Source organism: Microtus oregoni, unplaced genomic scaffold (genome assembly GCF_018167655.1).
Source record: "Microtus oregoni isolate MIOR12 unplaced genomic scaffold, Mior012 000031F_ref0000149, whole genome shotgun sequence".
Classification (NCBI taxonomy): Eukaryota; Metazoa; Chordata; class Mammalia; order Rodentia; family Cricetidae; genus Microtus; species Microtus oregoni.
In genome coordinates, this window is record NW_024543090.1 from 3,069,262 (window position 1) to 3,085,797 (window position 16,536).

Sequence of the window (16,536 nt, forward strand, 5' to 3'; positions counted from 1 at the left end):
GTGTCTGCTGTGTCCCAGCGGCCAAGAAAATAAAAGCTGCGCGAACAAGTCATTATTATGCAAAGCTGGGCAGGAGGTTTGGACTCTCTCGTGCAGAAGCCCATCTGTCTTTGCTCGCCGCCCCCCTAGACTCAGAGGGCTTCGTGAACTGAGTCGGGTGGGTGGAGATGCGCCCCCAGACCTTAGCCCTGACAATTTCTCTGACCCTTTCTAGCCCGAGCCCTCCAGGCAGATCTCTTTCGGATTATAAAACAAACCCCCTGAAATTATGGCCTCCGTCACACCCCGCCCGCCTCCGGGGAATCACATTAATATTAATCTAGATAAATAATTGAATGCCCGAGATTTATTCTGGCCTTGACCAAGGAGGACCCGCAGCTGGGTCGCGGTTCCATCCTGCCACCTGAGGGTTACTGCGGCTAGGATTCTGTGGTGATCCCTATCACAAAAGTGGTACGAGGAGGGTGGGTGTGCCCGCCTGTGGGATGTGAGCCGGAGCAGGTGTCCAGAGAGTGATGGGGAGAGCCAAGGCTTCTCCAAGGATTGGGGACGGAGGGGCATCCCGGGTCTCAGCACTTGGCCCAGCAAAGGGTGACCCAGGGCCACTCAGACTCGAGAGGAAACAATAGAGACTCCTTAGATCCTGGGCTCCTGCCACCCACCGGCTGTCCAAAGCGTTCCCGGACTACCGGAGGGCATTTTTTTTTCTTTTGGCTAATTTATGACTGGAAGCTGATGGGGGAAGGAAGACAGAGGAGGGACAGCGTCTGAAGATGTGGGGCAGGGGCGACGGTTAAAGAAGTCGCCCCAGGCTGCGGCGCGGGTGATGTCAGCTCTGGACAAAAATAGAGAGGGATCGCCTGCAAATCCCTAGCTCCGGCGGGGCTAAACCTTGCAATCCCTCCCGGGCCGGCGCCGAGCCAGAGCGCAGCGGCCTCCACCGCCTCCCCCGGCGCGCACACACCAGCACACGCGCACGCACGCACACACTCCCCCGCACTCCCGGTCTTCCCGGGTGTCTCTAGGTGCGGGCCACTCGCCGCACCAGTTTGCTCCGAGGTGAAGCACACACAGGTGGCGGCCGGGAGGCAGGGAACGCGTTCCTGCAGCTCTGCAGCCGGGGCGCTCCAGCAGAAGCCAGTGTGGGATCCCCGCAGAGCCTCTCGGAGCGCTGGCCGCGAGCCGCGCACGGGAACGCGGACCGCGCGTCGTGGATTAGCGCCCGCAGCAGCCTCCCGCGCGCGCCGAGGCGCTAAAGGGCTTACCCAGAAGGGGGGTGCGAGGGCGGGGAGAGGCTGCCCGTTAAATACCGCTCCCCGCCGCACTCCGGGCTCACCCAGCTCGCCGCCACCGTCGCCAGACCGTGCCCGGGAGGAGGGGGCGTTCCCCACGCCATGGCATCAACCGAAGGGTGAGAGGGCTTTTCTGGGTACCTGCCGGGAAGCGGGAGCCGCGCGCGGGGTGATGCTGCCCTATCCCAGATGGGAACAGAGAACTGTGATTCTGGACCTTTGAAACCGCGACAGGACAACAGCTGGAGGTGGTGGGGAAGGGGACTGATTTCTTTGATGGATTAGCTGTCCTTTGAGGATGCGGGAAACAGAGTCTTGGTTCTAATGTAATGGGCGAAGTACCATGGGATGTGAAAAAGTGTAAAAAGAAACCCTTTGGAGGTCGTTTCAGAGATTTAAAGACAATAAAAGATTGTCCCTGGTGCCAGGAGACACTGTCTGGGCTGCAAGGTGGGGACCGCTAGGAATGAATGAGCCAGGACCTGAGCCCGGGCGGGGCAAGGAGCAGCACGCGGTCTTGAACTCTAGCTTTGGGCTCGGGTGGGGGGGGGGCTAACCCCGACCCAAGAGATCTTTGCTCTAAGGCATCGGAATCTCCCTGGCCAGCAGCAAGAAAGGGTGGAAGAGATTTGGGTGCTTCCCGAAAGAAGGGGAGAAAACCTGTAGCTTGGAGCAGGGCAGGAGTTTCCAGACTCTATTGGGAATATCACTGGCTCCTTTATTTTGCCTGTGGCCTTGGGTTCGCCTCTTGAGGCTGCAGTTGGCATGGTGATCGCTTCTGTGATATAGAAGGACAACTGTATTTAGCAAGGGGGACATGGGGAATGCAAGGGCAAGAGAGTCCCTTGAATACTCACTCCAAGGCAGCCTGGTTCTGTCTCCTACAAAAACTTTTCAGACTTTCCAGAGCCTAGACGGAACCCAAAGAATGATTGGGGACCCCAGCTTTTCGGTTATTTCACAAAATGGCATTAGCTGCTTGCAAGAGATCCCTGGACCCACATGTGGTGTCCAGAGCAAGTATGGGGGCTTCTTGGGACTCTACATGAGACCTTGGTTCTGGTATTTTCTGGAGTTTTTAAAATAGAAATCGCCAGCTTTCCGTGGTGGGTGGTAGAGCTCTAAGCAGGAGTGGAGAGATGGTGTTCAAAGCCAGACTTCTTGATTCCAAACTCAGACACGGAAAATACTTGTAAACGCGTGTGCAAGAGAAAAAAAAAACATCTATCTATGTCTCTCTTCCCACGAGTCCTGCCAGAGGTGCCTGGAGTCTTGTCTAGCATAAAGTTTCCTCACATTGCCCTATTTACCAGGGTGGACCTTTGAAATGATTACTTATCAAAAAAGATGCTCCAGATTGGTACTCGTATGCAAGGAAGGTGGTCCCTTGTGTTCAAACACATCATCTCTAGAGTTAAATATTAAGACTCCACATCCACATGGCTTAATATCAGCGCTACTCTGTGTTTGATTTAAAAGACTTTCATCTTAGAACTGGTATAAAGGTATTTCTGGCTACCTATAGGAATCTTCTAGAATTACTTCAGTCTTCAGAGTCCTAGTTGGAAAATCTCTTTGAAAATTATTGTCTTCCAAACACAACATCCAACTTACTCTCTCTTCTGATGGTCAGAGGAGAGACAGTAGAGACAACAAAAACTCCTCAATTGTGCTTTTACCTTCCTCCTAAGTGTGACATTTAAGGTAAAGCAGATGTGATTTTCAAGACTGAAAACCAGTTCTAGCCCAATTAGTGCCGTCTTGTGCACTGTGCCAGGTTAAAGAATGATTGCCAAAGAAACTTGCTTTTAAGAGATGAAAATTGAAAAAAAAATCTGAAAACTGGGAAACAAATGTAGAAAAATATGTTATTATTTAAGAGCAGTAATTGGTCAGCAGGAGACATCCTCAAAACCCTTCTTTTCTCCCAGAAGCCTTTGCAGAATCTTTGTTGGGCAGAATGCACCTGCTAGCTCTCTGGTGGAGATAAAGAGACACAGCTCGCCTTGGAGATGACTTTCAGAAGGGCTTCTCAGGGGAGGGCTTTTATTTCCAGATTATTCTCATGCGCTGGTGAGATCCGTTTGCCCCTTCTGATATCTTTGGGTAATGCACCTTGAAAAGGAAATTCAGGAAGAGTCCCCAAGCTAGTCTCTTTGTCAGCCTTTGTCTTCTGACAACATTAAGCTGTTTTTCTGAAATATACATTGCTTGGAAGGATGCTGAAATAGCACTGTAATTACATGCTTTCAGTTTATACATGTTCAGCTCAACTCTGTTCACGAATGCCGGGGGAGTGGAGTGGTATATTAAACCAATCGATCTGCTGAGTGTTTATTTGGTGATCAAGTTGCCTTCGAGAGCATATGCAAATTGCTACTCATTATAGAATTATTAGAGGCAGCAAATATATCTGTTTAGCGCTTGTTTTAAAGCATATTTATATATCTTTATATTCATTTTTCTTATAGCTCTGCACAGCAGACAATCCAATGAAAACAGACTTGAAGGTTCAAAAAAATGCTGTGAAGGCACAACATAATGCCTTCTTTCCAGGAAGATTGCAGGATTTGGCAGAGCTTTGGGGTAGCATCTGGAAATGTCACTTGTCAGTAATGAGCGTGTGAGGCATGGCTTGTGCCCATTGTCAGCGGCTTTCCTTAAAATCTTTGTATACGTTTGTGGAAAGTTGCCTTTTAGAATATTTCTATATTTCATGCATTTGATCCTTGTCCTTTTATAGACCCAAAACATAACGCTGGTATGAAAATCTGAAGTTTCTGATTATGTTGTACTGGGAATATCAGCATGGCTTTCATAAAATTCAGCAGTAGCTCTTGGAGTTTCCAGGTTCTGATTAAGTGTTTTTCTGCAAAAGCAAGGTTCGACTTAACAGTTGCATGTCTTTTGTTGTTGTTGTTGTTGTTGCTGCTGCTGCTGCTGCTGCTGCTGCTGCTGCTGCTGTCGTTCTCTAGTCCTAGGCTGGAATTACTGAGATGGCTTTTAGGTTCCTGACCCAAATTGGAAAGAGATTATAAGTCGCTGGTGACAGGCAGGCTAGTGTCTGTTATTGACTGGGTCAAAGTGGAGTGGCCAGAGGCTGAAGAGACAACCATTTTAGAAAGACCTTTCTAAGGCCAGGGCTGGAGTCTGCACATATATCAGAGACTCCTGGCAATCTATCTTCTGATCAGCTCCCAGGAGCCAAGGGGTCAGGGTTGCACCAATCAGGAGGGCTTGGGTTTCAGTCTGTCTGAGAGAGCAAGTGAAACAGAAAACTGCTGACAAGCAAAAAAAAGCCCTGCTAAGGGGGACCCCTGAATTTATGAGTCCCAACCCACGACGCTAAACATAGCCATTGCCTTACCCGCCTCCCCTCCCCCCACCGCCCGCCTCTCGAAATGAAATGGACTGGAGCAGGAGGATGAGCTCGTAGAGTGGGCTTATTATGGGATGACTGGAGGGCCAAGGCAATGGGGTCTATGAGGGCTTGCGTAAGCTATGTCTCAGGCTGCACTGGAACTCGTTTCTCACTTTCAACTAGGTGAAATGGGTATTTGCGGAGCTACGATAAAGCCGTCCCATGCTTACCGAGGCAGTCTCTTGTGAGCAGTTGGAAACTTAATTCTCCAGAAACAATTTCTAAATCCAAATGAGACTTGCAAAGTGGGAAACAAACCAAACGGCCGGGCTGAGCCTCAGACCCAAGGGTCGCGCGCGCTGTTTCCCCTTTCCGTTGCACAGTGAGGCATCCTCTCCTTTGGCTTCTGCACTTAGGGATGTGTCAGACCTGGCCGAGTCCTTCAAAGACAAGACTCTCGCCACACAAACAAGCAATATTCACACAGCACTCTGGGTCAGCGCGCGGAGGCCCTTCAATTCCAGATAGGCCTGGCGTCTTCACAATCTGAAGCTCAAACACAGGTTAATTTCTTGACAATTCCCTGTGCGCCTTCCCCCACGACTACATCGGCTGTGTCGGCTGTAATGATGTCTGAATTGCCTCCCTTTAAAGGAGAGCTAAATTGTTTCCTAGAGAGAATTGTTCCCCCCCCCCCCCATTGCCTTGTCTCTTGGAATGAGCTGAACCTTCATTTCAATTGCCTGCTATCACTATTTTATCTAATGAAACAGAGACAACTTAAAAATCCTCTCTAGCATTAGTAGGCAGAAGCACAGATCTCAGGATAAAAAGACTTATTTAGGTTTGCATTTCGAGCAGACGTGTCCTCACGGTTTGAACAATATACCTCACAAACATCAGGCCGTGCCTGCTGGCCCACAGTCGCCCCTCCCCACAGCGTGCTGTGGGGCAGGAGGCATGGATGCTTCCTAGAAAGGGTTTGGAATCCAGATTACAGCAAATCTCTTTATTTGCCAGGGCTGTGGGATTGCTTTCCCCTCCCTCTGTGCGCCCCTCACCCTGCAGCGTCAAGTCCTTAGAATGAATTAATTAGGGGAAGTGTTTAAAAATATCTCATGGCTCCATCTCCACGTGCTCTGTTATTGACTGGAGGCAGATGGGCTGCATGTTTGTTAGCAGAGGAGAAAGGGGCCGCTGCTGTTCACCATCTACCTGTCTGGTTGGCTTCAAGTAGCATCAGAGAAGACCCTGGGCTCCAGCTACACTGATGGCGAGTGAAAGCTGCCTTAACCTTTCAAAGGATATACCTTTATTCATTTATTTTTTTTTGCAAAGCTTTGTTGCATTTTCAAGATTGTTTCTCAACGGCACTGCTATTTTCTTTCATTTGTTTACTTACTGTCTCACTTAGACAAGCAGACGTGGTCACTGTCTGCTCGACTGTCAGCTGGAGTTTCTGGTGATGTCGCCAGCTGCCCTGGATTATAGACTCATCGAGCAAGGGCTGGCCTTTGAAAAGACAGTGAAGGGAATGAACTCCACTTGGGCAGCTGGACTTGATCTGTGTCAAGCCCAGTCCCCTCTAGGACGGGTGATGGCAAAGACCTTGCATGAGGTCTTTGGGGACAAAGGCATAGATATTGTCTCTGGGCGTCATGTATATTAAAGGAGCCATTTAAATGGCAGGCGGGACTTTGCTTTGTGGCATTGGTCAGGACGACCATCTGTCATTTGCTGTTTCTAATCTGGCAGGGGACTTTGAGTCATATGCTCCCGCGCCTGGTCCCCAGCTTCTGCTCTCTCTCAGAATCGTGGAACTTGAGACAGATTCAGAACCTCTATTTGCCTTGGCTTTGCGTTTTCCACAACTTTGAATGTGAGGGGCTTGACACCACAGACCTCATGTAACCCAGAACCGTGTTCTTGTTTTGGCTCTAAGTGGATTTTGAAAATGTTTGAATTATTTGCCTACTTGAAAAACATTTCCCAATTTTGAATCTTTCTTTTTGCTTTATGTGTTTGGGTGTTTTGCCTGCAGCATGTCTGGTGCTTGTAGAAGCAGGAAGAGTGTGTTACAGGCCCTGGAACTGTGGTTGCGGTTGGTTGTGAGCTGCCATGTGGGTGCTTGGAATTGAACCTGAGTCCTCTTGGAAGAACAACCAGAGCTCTTAACTGTTGAGCTATCTCTCTAGTCCCAAATTCCTGACTCTAGCCTCTTTGGAATATTAGAAACCTGTCGACAGAGAACTCATGTTTCTGTCTTAATACATTTATTGTGTGATTATAAGCCAGTATCTTGTGTGTGTGCATGCGCGCTTGTGTGTCTGTTTGTGTGTATGTATGTGTGTATGTATGTTTGTGGGTGTATATGTTTCAGTGTTGCATCCACGAGCGTGTGTTTGGCATTAGAGATTGCACCTGATAGTCAAGCACTCTGCCTTTGAGCTATATTCTATTCTCTTTTCACATTTTTTTATTTTTTTCCCATTTTGAGATAAATTTTCACTAGGTTGTTCAGGCTAGCCTTGAACTCACTTATAGCCCAGGCAGACATTGAATTTGCTGTCCCCCCTGCCTTAGCTTCTCTAGAAACTGGGACTACAGGCCTGTGCCACAGCTCTGAGAATTTTTAAAGCACTTTGCATCTACACATTTACTTAATTCTTACAATGTATGAGATAGCAAACATTATTATTAGTCTTGTGTTTCCAGAGATAGCAACTGCAGCGGAAAATCATTTAGTAATTTGACCCAAATTTCTTAGACCTCAAATTCAATGATCCTGGTCCATGGAGCCATGCCTTTAACTAGTGGGCCACATTCCTTTCTCTCTGTGGCCATGGTTAGCTGAAGCTGAGGAGTGACAGAATCCTGAGACAGAGCACATGTCACTCAGGTTGGGCACCATTGTTGGGAGGTCATGTGACTCATTTTCTATGCACAATCCATTACCTCTCTGGGCAGCAATCGAGGGTTCAACTTGGAACACACACTATTACCATACACTATTGTCTGTATACATATATATGGTATATATACATACAGCATGCCTAAGTTCTATGGTTTGAGCTTGGAAGAAGTTGTCAAAATGTCATGCAATTCAAGACACTTTAAATGCTTTGTTTGTTCTTATTTTATGTGTATGAATGCCTGCCTGAGTGTGTGTGTGTGTGTGTGTGTGTGTGTGTGTGAGAGAGAGAGAGAGAGAGAGAGAGAGAGAGAGAGAGAGAGAGGTGTTTGGTGCCTACGAAAGTCAGAAGAGGTCAACAGAAGAGGTCATTGGATACCCTAGAAACAGAGATGGGCGAGTAACCATGTAGGTGCTGGGAGCAGAACTCAGGTTCACTGCAAGAAAAGAAGAGAACCCTCTCCACTCTCTCCTCACCCCCAACTTCTTTCATTTTAACCCACAACCACTCCTTCCCCTAACCACTTCTTGTCATTTCCTTTAACTTTGCCCCGAGTTGCTCTTAACAGGGTTCCTCCATAATTATTGATCTTTACAAAGCTAATGGCATTGCCTCGTCTCTCCACAGTGCCTGTGTGATCATGTGGGTCAATCGCTAGGCTCGGCTTCTGTGCTTTTTGATGGCAGATGTAGCCCAGCAGTCATCAAAGGGCCATGACTTAACTTACTCAGTTTCTTGATGTCATTTATTTTGCCTAATGGAAATAGTGATGACCCCCAGGACACCTCTGAATTGGCAAGAACTCAGAGGCTGTGTCTGTGTGACTTGTTTTCAAGATTTACTTTTATTTATCTGCAAGTTAGTGTGTTTGGATATCTGCCACATGTGTGTACCCATGCTGGAGAAGGTCAGAAGAGGGCATTGGATTCCTTGGAGATGGAGTGAAGCTGTTGTGAGCTACCCAGCATGGGTGCAGGAATCTGAACTCTGGTCCTCTGGAAGAACAGCAAATGCTCTTATCCACTATGCCATCTTTCTAGTTCCTTGCTCCCCAACTCCCCTTTTAAAGAGAACGGAGTTTGTTGATCACCCAACAAGGGTCAGTGAGAGCAGTTAATGTCTGTGGAAATGTGACTCCCTTTGGAAACCCTTCCACCTTCGGAAATCCCAGGTCCCACAGCACAGCACAGCACAGCACAGCACCTCATTCCCTTTTGATCAAATAGTGTTCCTCTACCACACACAGTCTGATAGTAATGAGATAATTGTCATATATTGAAGTGGTGGAAGCTGTCACCCTAGACAGATTTAAGTAGGGACGTTCATTTAGTTTTTATCCCAACTGCATGTGACTGCATGTCTGTGACTTAATTTAATCTTTGAAATAGCTCATAATATTATGCTCTTTTTAGACATAGAGAGACACTGAAACTTATAGAAGTTCTGGCTGAATGCTGTCATTGGGTTCCTAGTCCCCTCCCCCTTTGTCATGTAATGTAGCATTTTTTTTTTTTTTTGTTTTGTTTTTCGAGACAGGGTTTCTCTGTGGTTTTGGAGCCTGTCCTGGAACTAGCTCTTGTAGACCAGGCTGGTCTCGAACTCACAGAGATCCGCCTGCCTCTGCCTCCCGAGTGCTGGGATTAAAGGCGTGCGCCACCACCGCCCGGCTGTAATGTAGCATTTTTAACATTTCACAATTACCCCACATTTTCTCCAACTTTGGTAAGCCTTCCTTCTTTTTCTTTTTACTCCATCATTTTGTGTCTCCAGTCATTTTGATAAGAGGAATCAAGCACCCCCCGAAGAAACAAGATTTTGAGACATGCCGTAGGTTATGCACAAGAAGGAAGAAATTAGCTTATCTCTGGATAAGGATGTTGGGGAGAAAATGGCACTGTAAAGCGACGTAAGAGGAAGTTTAGGTCATGGCGGACAATTGTCGCATTGCAGTTTGTAGACATCAAACCAGAGGGATTTCAAACGGGCAGCGGTGCTGAGGGGAGATAAGGAAAAATGACACAGGGAGGAAGGAAAGCACCCCTATAAATGCCAGGGGAAGTCAAGCTCCCAAGCCTTAGTGATCCGTTTATTTGCTTGTTTTTATCTCAGTCTTACTTAAATGGCCAGTTGGGATTTGATGGTCAGATTTTATAGGAGAGTGGGGGAAGCCGTTCTGAACGATGTGCTTACTTTGGGCTGAAATGGATGGGTATCAACTGACTGAAATGGATGGGTATCAACTGACTGTACATCTCAGACGGTGTTGTCTGTATTTATATGCAACATGTGGTCTAGAAAAGAAGTGTCAGGAATAAAAATTGGACTAACTTCTAAGAATGGATTTGAGAGTAATGGAATTATAGACCGGATCTAATTCCCAGTGTTGTCTGGGAATTCAAAGTCATCCATTAGCCAACATTTTGGAACTACCGTGGAATCATAACATTGAGTTATTGGTTATAAGATCATGACCATAAGCATTTCAGATGAGATCATATAGATTAATTGCCAACATTTCAAATGAAACACTGATTACTGTGGGAGGTTATCCAAGCTAACCCTTTTAGATCTGGACTTCCTCTTTTCCCCATGAGCCTTGACATGTTGGACTTGAAGAACTGGTGCAGGGGGCAGAGTCTGAGCTGGAGGCTGACAAGTGTGGTTTATTGGAAGCCTGTGGAGTTGGCTAAAATTCCCTGAGTGGAGTAAAGGAAACAAGGGTGGGCAGATGGAGAGGTGGAAACTCAGCCGAGGCCTCATCCTACCCCTGGGATGATCTGGAGCACTCTGGAGTACTCCCTGATTGAAGAAAGATACGTATTTTCTACCCCTGCATTAACCAGTCATTCAGCGGAACTGGGATAGGGCATGAGCATGGCTCTATATGGGTAAAATGTAAGGGTCTGGAAAGAGCCATACCCAAGAGCTGTCAGTCCAACCCTCCTAACAGCTAAGACAGTGAACCCTTTTCTGAAGTCAAAGGCCTGGGGGTTTGGGCAGTGCACTGTGGAAGCCACTTCCCTTCTTGTGTGTTTGGGAAATGACAGCATGCCCACTTCAGATGCCTTCAGTCTGTGCACTGAAGTGGAGAACAGCCTCCCCCTTACCCCCGTGCTATCATCTGTAGCAAGAGAATATGCTACGCCAGTTAATGAATAAAAACTTTCTAAAATTTCAGGTAGATAGGATAAATAAGTTCAAAGAGGTGTGTGTGTGTGTCTTTGCACATGTGTTTATGGATGTTTACATGTATGCTGTCCCAAGGTTGATGCTGGGTGTCTTTCTCAATTGCTTTCCACACTATATAGTGAAGCAGAACTCACCAGTTTGGCTGAATAGCCGGTTTACTTCAAGGACCCCCTGACTAGGTCCACCAAGTGCTGGGATTGCAAGGAGCTGCCACACCTGCTCTGCTCTGCATTATCGTGTGTGCTAGGAGCCCAGACTCATGACCCCATGTGTGTGTGGTAAGCACTTTACATGCTAAGCCATCTCCCTATCTCAAGTTCCCAGATGACAACACAGGGGACTACAGCTAATAACAATGTCCTGTTTATTTAAAAATGGCTAGGACTATGGTCTAAGTCTTGTTTCAACTAAAAAAATGCAAGGTAATAAGTGTGCTAAGTAACTTGAGTTAGTCATTTAATAATACATACACATATATTAATATATGTATATATTATATTATATAAGTTATATACATATATACATAATAAACACATAGAGCTATTTGTTAATTACAGTTAAAAGTAATTCAATCAGCCCATTAAATCATACCTTAAAAGAAGGGTGTTGTATGGGGAAATGGGAGGGGAAGTGAATCCTTGCAGAGGAAATAGAGGATATTAGAAGCTGTCATCCTCCTTAGTTTTAGTAATGACCCACACAGCCATCTGCTCAGGTCCAAGCCTGGTCCAGTGGGAAGATGCTATCTGAAATGTCCTGGAGAGAGACATCAGCTCTGGTTCCGTTTGTCTGACTGCCGTCTTGAGCAGTGAGCATAATGGGATGGGCCAGAAGTAACAGTAATCGTAAGGCCAGAGTGTAACTAGCTGCCATGGAAATGTGCAGGGTTGACCACGGTTGCTTGTCTCTTCCTGCCTGTGCCATCCTGGAGTCCTCATCCTGAGGAGAGTGAGCACGAAGCTGGGAGCCCCTTCTGGAATATCTGCTGTGCTGTGCAAGGGACCCACGCCGGGTGTTTTCCAGCATCTACAAAGCCACTTGTGCATTGTCACCTCTGTCCTGTTGCTGAATGTTAAGATGTTTCCTGAGCTAGAAGAACACTTTTGTGCACAACCCAAGTCCTGGAGATGATAGGTCTGTGTGTGTCCCTTCATTTCCTCAGGTCCCTCAGCTGTGCTCTGAGTCCGTGACACTGGTGGTCCCCATGTTTGTGTTTTCTGTAATACAACTCCGTTCAAGGGGGCACAACTACAGGGCAACAGAAACTAAAGCAAGCTGGCCAGTTTCACTCCAGGTCACTTTCCTTCCCTTTTCACATCTCCGTTAAATAAATAACACCCACTATTTGCCATGAAGGTGGATGCAGTGGATATTTCCAGTCTTTCAGCAAAGAGGTCACAGATTAAATTCAATACACACTTAGTTTATTTTGCATATTGAAATATCATAGAGGCCTGAAGGACTTGGGAGTCATTGTCAAAATTGTTTTCAACAAAATTTTACCATTCCCTCCATAAGACAAATTATGGGCATTCTTAAAAACAAACATATATTCCTCACATATTATAGGAGGGCATGAAGGCAGAGCATGTCTCCCATTCTGATCCTGTCCCCTTGAAATCTTCATGTTTTTAACAGTTTCTATGCATACATAAATATATTAATCTTAATATGCAAATTGGCACATCCTGTACACACTGTTGTAGCTAGTTGTTTATTCACCCAATACTTTTGGTTGTATGAGTTTGTGATACATATGGGTGTACCTACGTGCGATACATGCTATATTTACAACAGGCATTTCAATACTTATAATAGATCACAGAATGGATATATAAAAATCCATTTAACCAGTCTCTTTTAGACATGTGCGCTATTGCTGAGCCTTTCTTATTATAATAATGTTGGTGGCCTGTGAGTGAGTAGATGCGTGAGACATTGTCATTGAGACCAATGAGAAGATAACAGTGATAACTGAGGTGGACAAGTTAAGGAGAGAGTGGAAAGAATCAGGGAGTGGGGTGGATATTCCGGCCGTTAGGACTGCTCAGTGACCAAGTGCCTATGGAGGCAAGATGAGCATAAAGCCAGCTCTCAGATTCCTAGTTTAAGCAAACAGGGGATAGGATGAGTTCAGAGAAATAATTCAGGGAAGGAGTGACACCTTAACGGAAGAAGAAGATAGGGAATTTATCTCACGTGCTGGGTTAAATTTTTGCATGTGTGCGACACCAGGCAGATACTCTCACGTGAGAATCTGGGTCTCTACGGAATGCTACTCTGATGGAAGAGGTAAGCAAACTCAGCCCGGCTGATCGTGAAATGAATTAACAATGGGGCTGAGAAAGGATCCTGGTGACAGTGATGTCTGTAAAGATTGGAGATGAATGTAATTAAATCTGTGGCATGCTGAGATGTAAGGAGGGGGATCAGAAGGGACCCGGTGTCTCAGAGTGGCTGACAATGTCGCCTGTCACAGACATGACTGAAATGCCAAGTTCTGCAAAGCGGACATTAGATGAATCAGTTTCAAGGCCACCTTTGTCAGCCCAGAATCAGCAGTGATGGTTCTGTAGTGCTGGGGTAGGCTGTAAATGGGTAGAGAGAAAATATAAGTTGCTTTTTTAAGGTTTGTTTTAATTTTATTTTAGTGTGTGTGTGTGTGTGTGCATGCTTGCACACACATGCGCTCAAGTTACAGGTGGTTGTGAACTTCCAGATATGGGTGCTGGGAACTGAATATGAATCCTCTGAAAGTCCATCAAATACTCTTACTGCCTGAGACATCCCTCCACCTCAAAGTTATTATTATTATTGTTGTTGTTGTTGTTGTTGTTGCTGTAGTTTTGAGTGGTAATCAAGAAGAGGTGGTGATTAGGAAATTCAATATGCAGGGCAGCAGAGTGAACCTTGGGTCCTCTGTCTTAGTTTGGGGGGGTGTGAACGCAGCATGTGTGTGTATTCTGAGGGAAAGCCCGGGTCAGTGAAGACATTCAGACTCATCTTTTTGCAAGATTGTATCTAAGACAAGAATTAGAGCTGGAGTCAGCTTATTGCTTGCTTTAGCCTCCTGCAGGGAGCACAGGGTGTCTCTGGGATTTCTTGGTTGAGACTTCCTACAGCATGTTTAACCGATCCATGTTTAGCCAATGACACAGTGTCTTGGTTAGGGTTGCTGGTGCTGTGACAAAAATCATGAACAAAAGGCAGTTTGGAGAGGAAGGGGCTTGTTCAGCTTACACTTCTATATCTGTATAGAAAAAAATCAGGACAGGAACTCAAACAGGGCACAAGCCTGAAGGCAGGAGCTGGTGGAGAACCCATGGAAGGGTACTGCCTACTGACTTGCTTCTCATGGCTTGATCAGTCTGCTTTCTTATAGAACCCAGGACCACCAGCCCAGAGGTGGTATCACTTACAATGGCCTGGGTCCTCCCCTATCAATCACAAATTAAGAAAATGCCTTACAGCTGGATATAACGGATTTCTCAATTGACGTTCCTTCCTTTCAGATAACTCTAGTTTGTGTGAAGTTGACATAGGCTAGCCAGCACACAAAGGGAGGATGACTCACAACAGAGGAAAAGGAAAACACTCCCTGCTCAGATGAGCAAATTCCTATCATCAATCATAATGACCTGAGGATGTGGACAGTCAATTTGTCTTGTCTGTATTGCTCTGTTGTCAGCAGCTGGCTAGGATATCAGTGCTGGGCAGTGGGTACCATTTTTTCTCTACCTTGTATAAGCCTTCTTATGTCTCATTAGCTGGAGCTGTTTTTTTTTCTCCCCTTAAACCCAGATCATTATGTAATGTTTGTGTAGACTTTCTTGGACTCAGTGGTGTGTGTGTGTGTGTGTGTGTGTGTGTGAGATGTAGCACACATGAATGTTTGCATCCCTGTATGTGTGTGTGGAGGCCAGAAATTGGCATCAGACATCTTTCTCTGCCAGTCCTCACCTTATTTTGGGGGGCAGAGTCTCTCACTGAACCCAAAGCTCATCAATTTGATAGATCCCCTGTCTAACAAGTCCCAGGATCCTTCTGTCTCTCCCTCCCTGCTCATTTCAGTGCAAGGATTACAGACATGCTGGTACACTTGACTGTTTATGTGGATGCTGGGCTTCTGCGCTCTGTCCCTCAGGCTTGTGTAGTGAGCAGTTTAACCACCGAACTGTCTCTACACGACCTGGATTCAATATTATTTTAGTCATGTTTTGGGCTCTGCATTCTCTTTGGATCCTTTCTGGAACATTTCCATACTACTGTCTTCTTGATACCTTCAGAAGAACAGTACTATTTTAGGTCCTTTCCTACCCCAAGACAGCCAGATCTCATACATTGCACAAATGCATGGGTGCATGGGACTGAGTGTGCTACAGTGAAGCTGTTGGTATTTCCTCTGCAGATTCACGTCTGCTCCCTTCCAGGTCACCCTACCTCAGCCAACCATGTGGCCACACATCTAAGCACTGAAGTCATTAATACCCACATCGTCCTTGTTCTCTTTTCTCAGCTCTGCTACACAGGCTTGCTGGTGTCCTTCTCTCCAGAAAGTTTCTTAAGTCTGGCCCTTTCCCTCCGTAGCCACAGGTATCACTTTAGCCCAGGCAACAGCCAGTGCTTTCTTCGGAGGTGCATAGCTTCCAACCTTTCAGATCATCCTTACCTGCATCTTCCACACCCATTTTCCTTCCTAGACCACTTCTCTCCACTGTTCTCCCATCATCCCAAGCTGGCTATGTCTTCTTTGGTGATCATCTTCAATAGCATTTCCTAGAAGGGCCTTCTCCCCGCTTCCTACACCATTAGGAACGACCCTCCCTTTCCTAGGACTATCTCAGGCGTCACAGTTTTCCTCCGTCTCTGCAGCAATCATAGCTTTCCCATGCCTTGCTTGTTTGCCCTCCTCTTTGTTTGTCTCTTGTGGGTTGTTAGAATATTGAGGACCAGTTGGCTTTGCATCTTCCTAGATCCTAACATAGTGAGTGCATGCAGTCAGCAAATAGATGGCCCTCTCAGTCTGGGGGAAATAAGGATAGGGTCTTAAAAGGGGTGACATTTGAGTTGGGCTTCCTCCAGGGAGGCTGTCCCTCTCTGCTTTGCTCAGACTTCTCTCGGCACTTCATTAGATCATTAGATCCGATTGTACCAAGCGTTTCCTGCTCTGCCTGTCCTTCAGACCTCTCCAAGGATCGGGACCATCTTAATTTATTTTCACCTCCACTTATTATCTTCATCCCAGTAAATGTTGCTGTAATTGAATTGTCTGCTTTGGGAAAGAGACTCACAAGGGCATATAGAAGAGAGAAGAAATAGGCTTAAGCCAGCAATAGAGCTGGAGTTAGGAAAAGATGTCTTTTGGTTCTTTGGGAGGTGGCCATCTTTATAGGGTATTGGTCAGTGAAATATCCCTGCCCAGCAGTCAATAACCAGCCTTTTGATAGCTAAAAGTTAACAGGGTTCAAGTAGGTTACAAATGCCATCATTTGGGCAGCAACTCATCTCTTGAAGTCAAAAATTGATTTACCATGGTCCACTGTGTCCCTGCTCTGCTGCCTGGGAAAACTATAAACTCCCCTCTCTGGACCTCTTTCAGCACACAGTGGGTTCTGGTCAGATAAGCACCTCTGAGGTCTCTGGTTTCCTGAGACCACCTGCCTCCCTTCAGAATCTTGTCTATTCTCTTTCCTTGTTATTTGCAAAGAGAAACAAGTTAGAATTGATTAGATATTCAGATGCAAAGAAGGGGTCAGAGTCAAAGTTGGTATTTAAATCTCGT

The 16,536-nt window shown here is 46.2% G+C and overlaps 1 protein-coding gene across 1 annotated transcript in view; it reads left to right on the forward strand.

Annotated features, from left to right (window-relative positions):
- Positions 1-742: 742 nt before the first annotated feature.
- Positions 743-16,536, forward strand: part of Slc1a2 (solute carrier family 1 member 2) — a 130,167-nt gene continuing 114,373 nt past the window's right edge. The window contains exon 1 of the mRNA XM_041678999.1: positions 743-1,411. Coding sequence (XP_041534933.1) covers positions 1,395-1,411 — 17 coding nt within the window. The 5' untranslated portion in view covers positions 743-1,394. The remainder of the gene's footprint in view (positions 1,412-16,536) is intronic.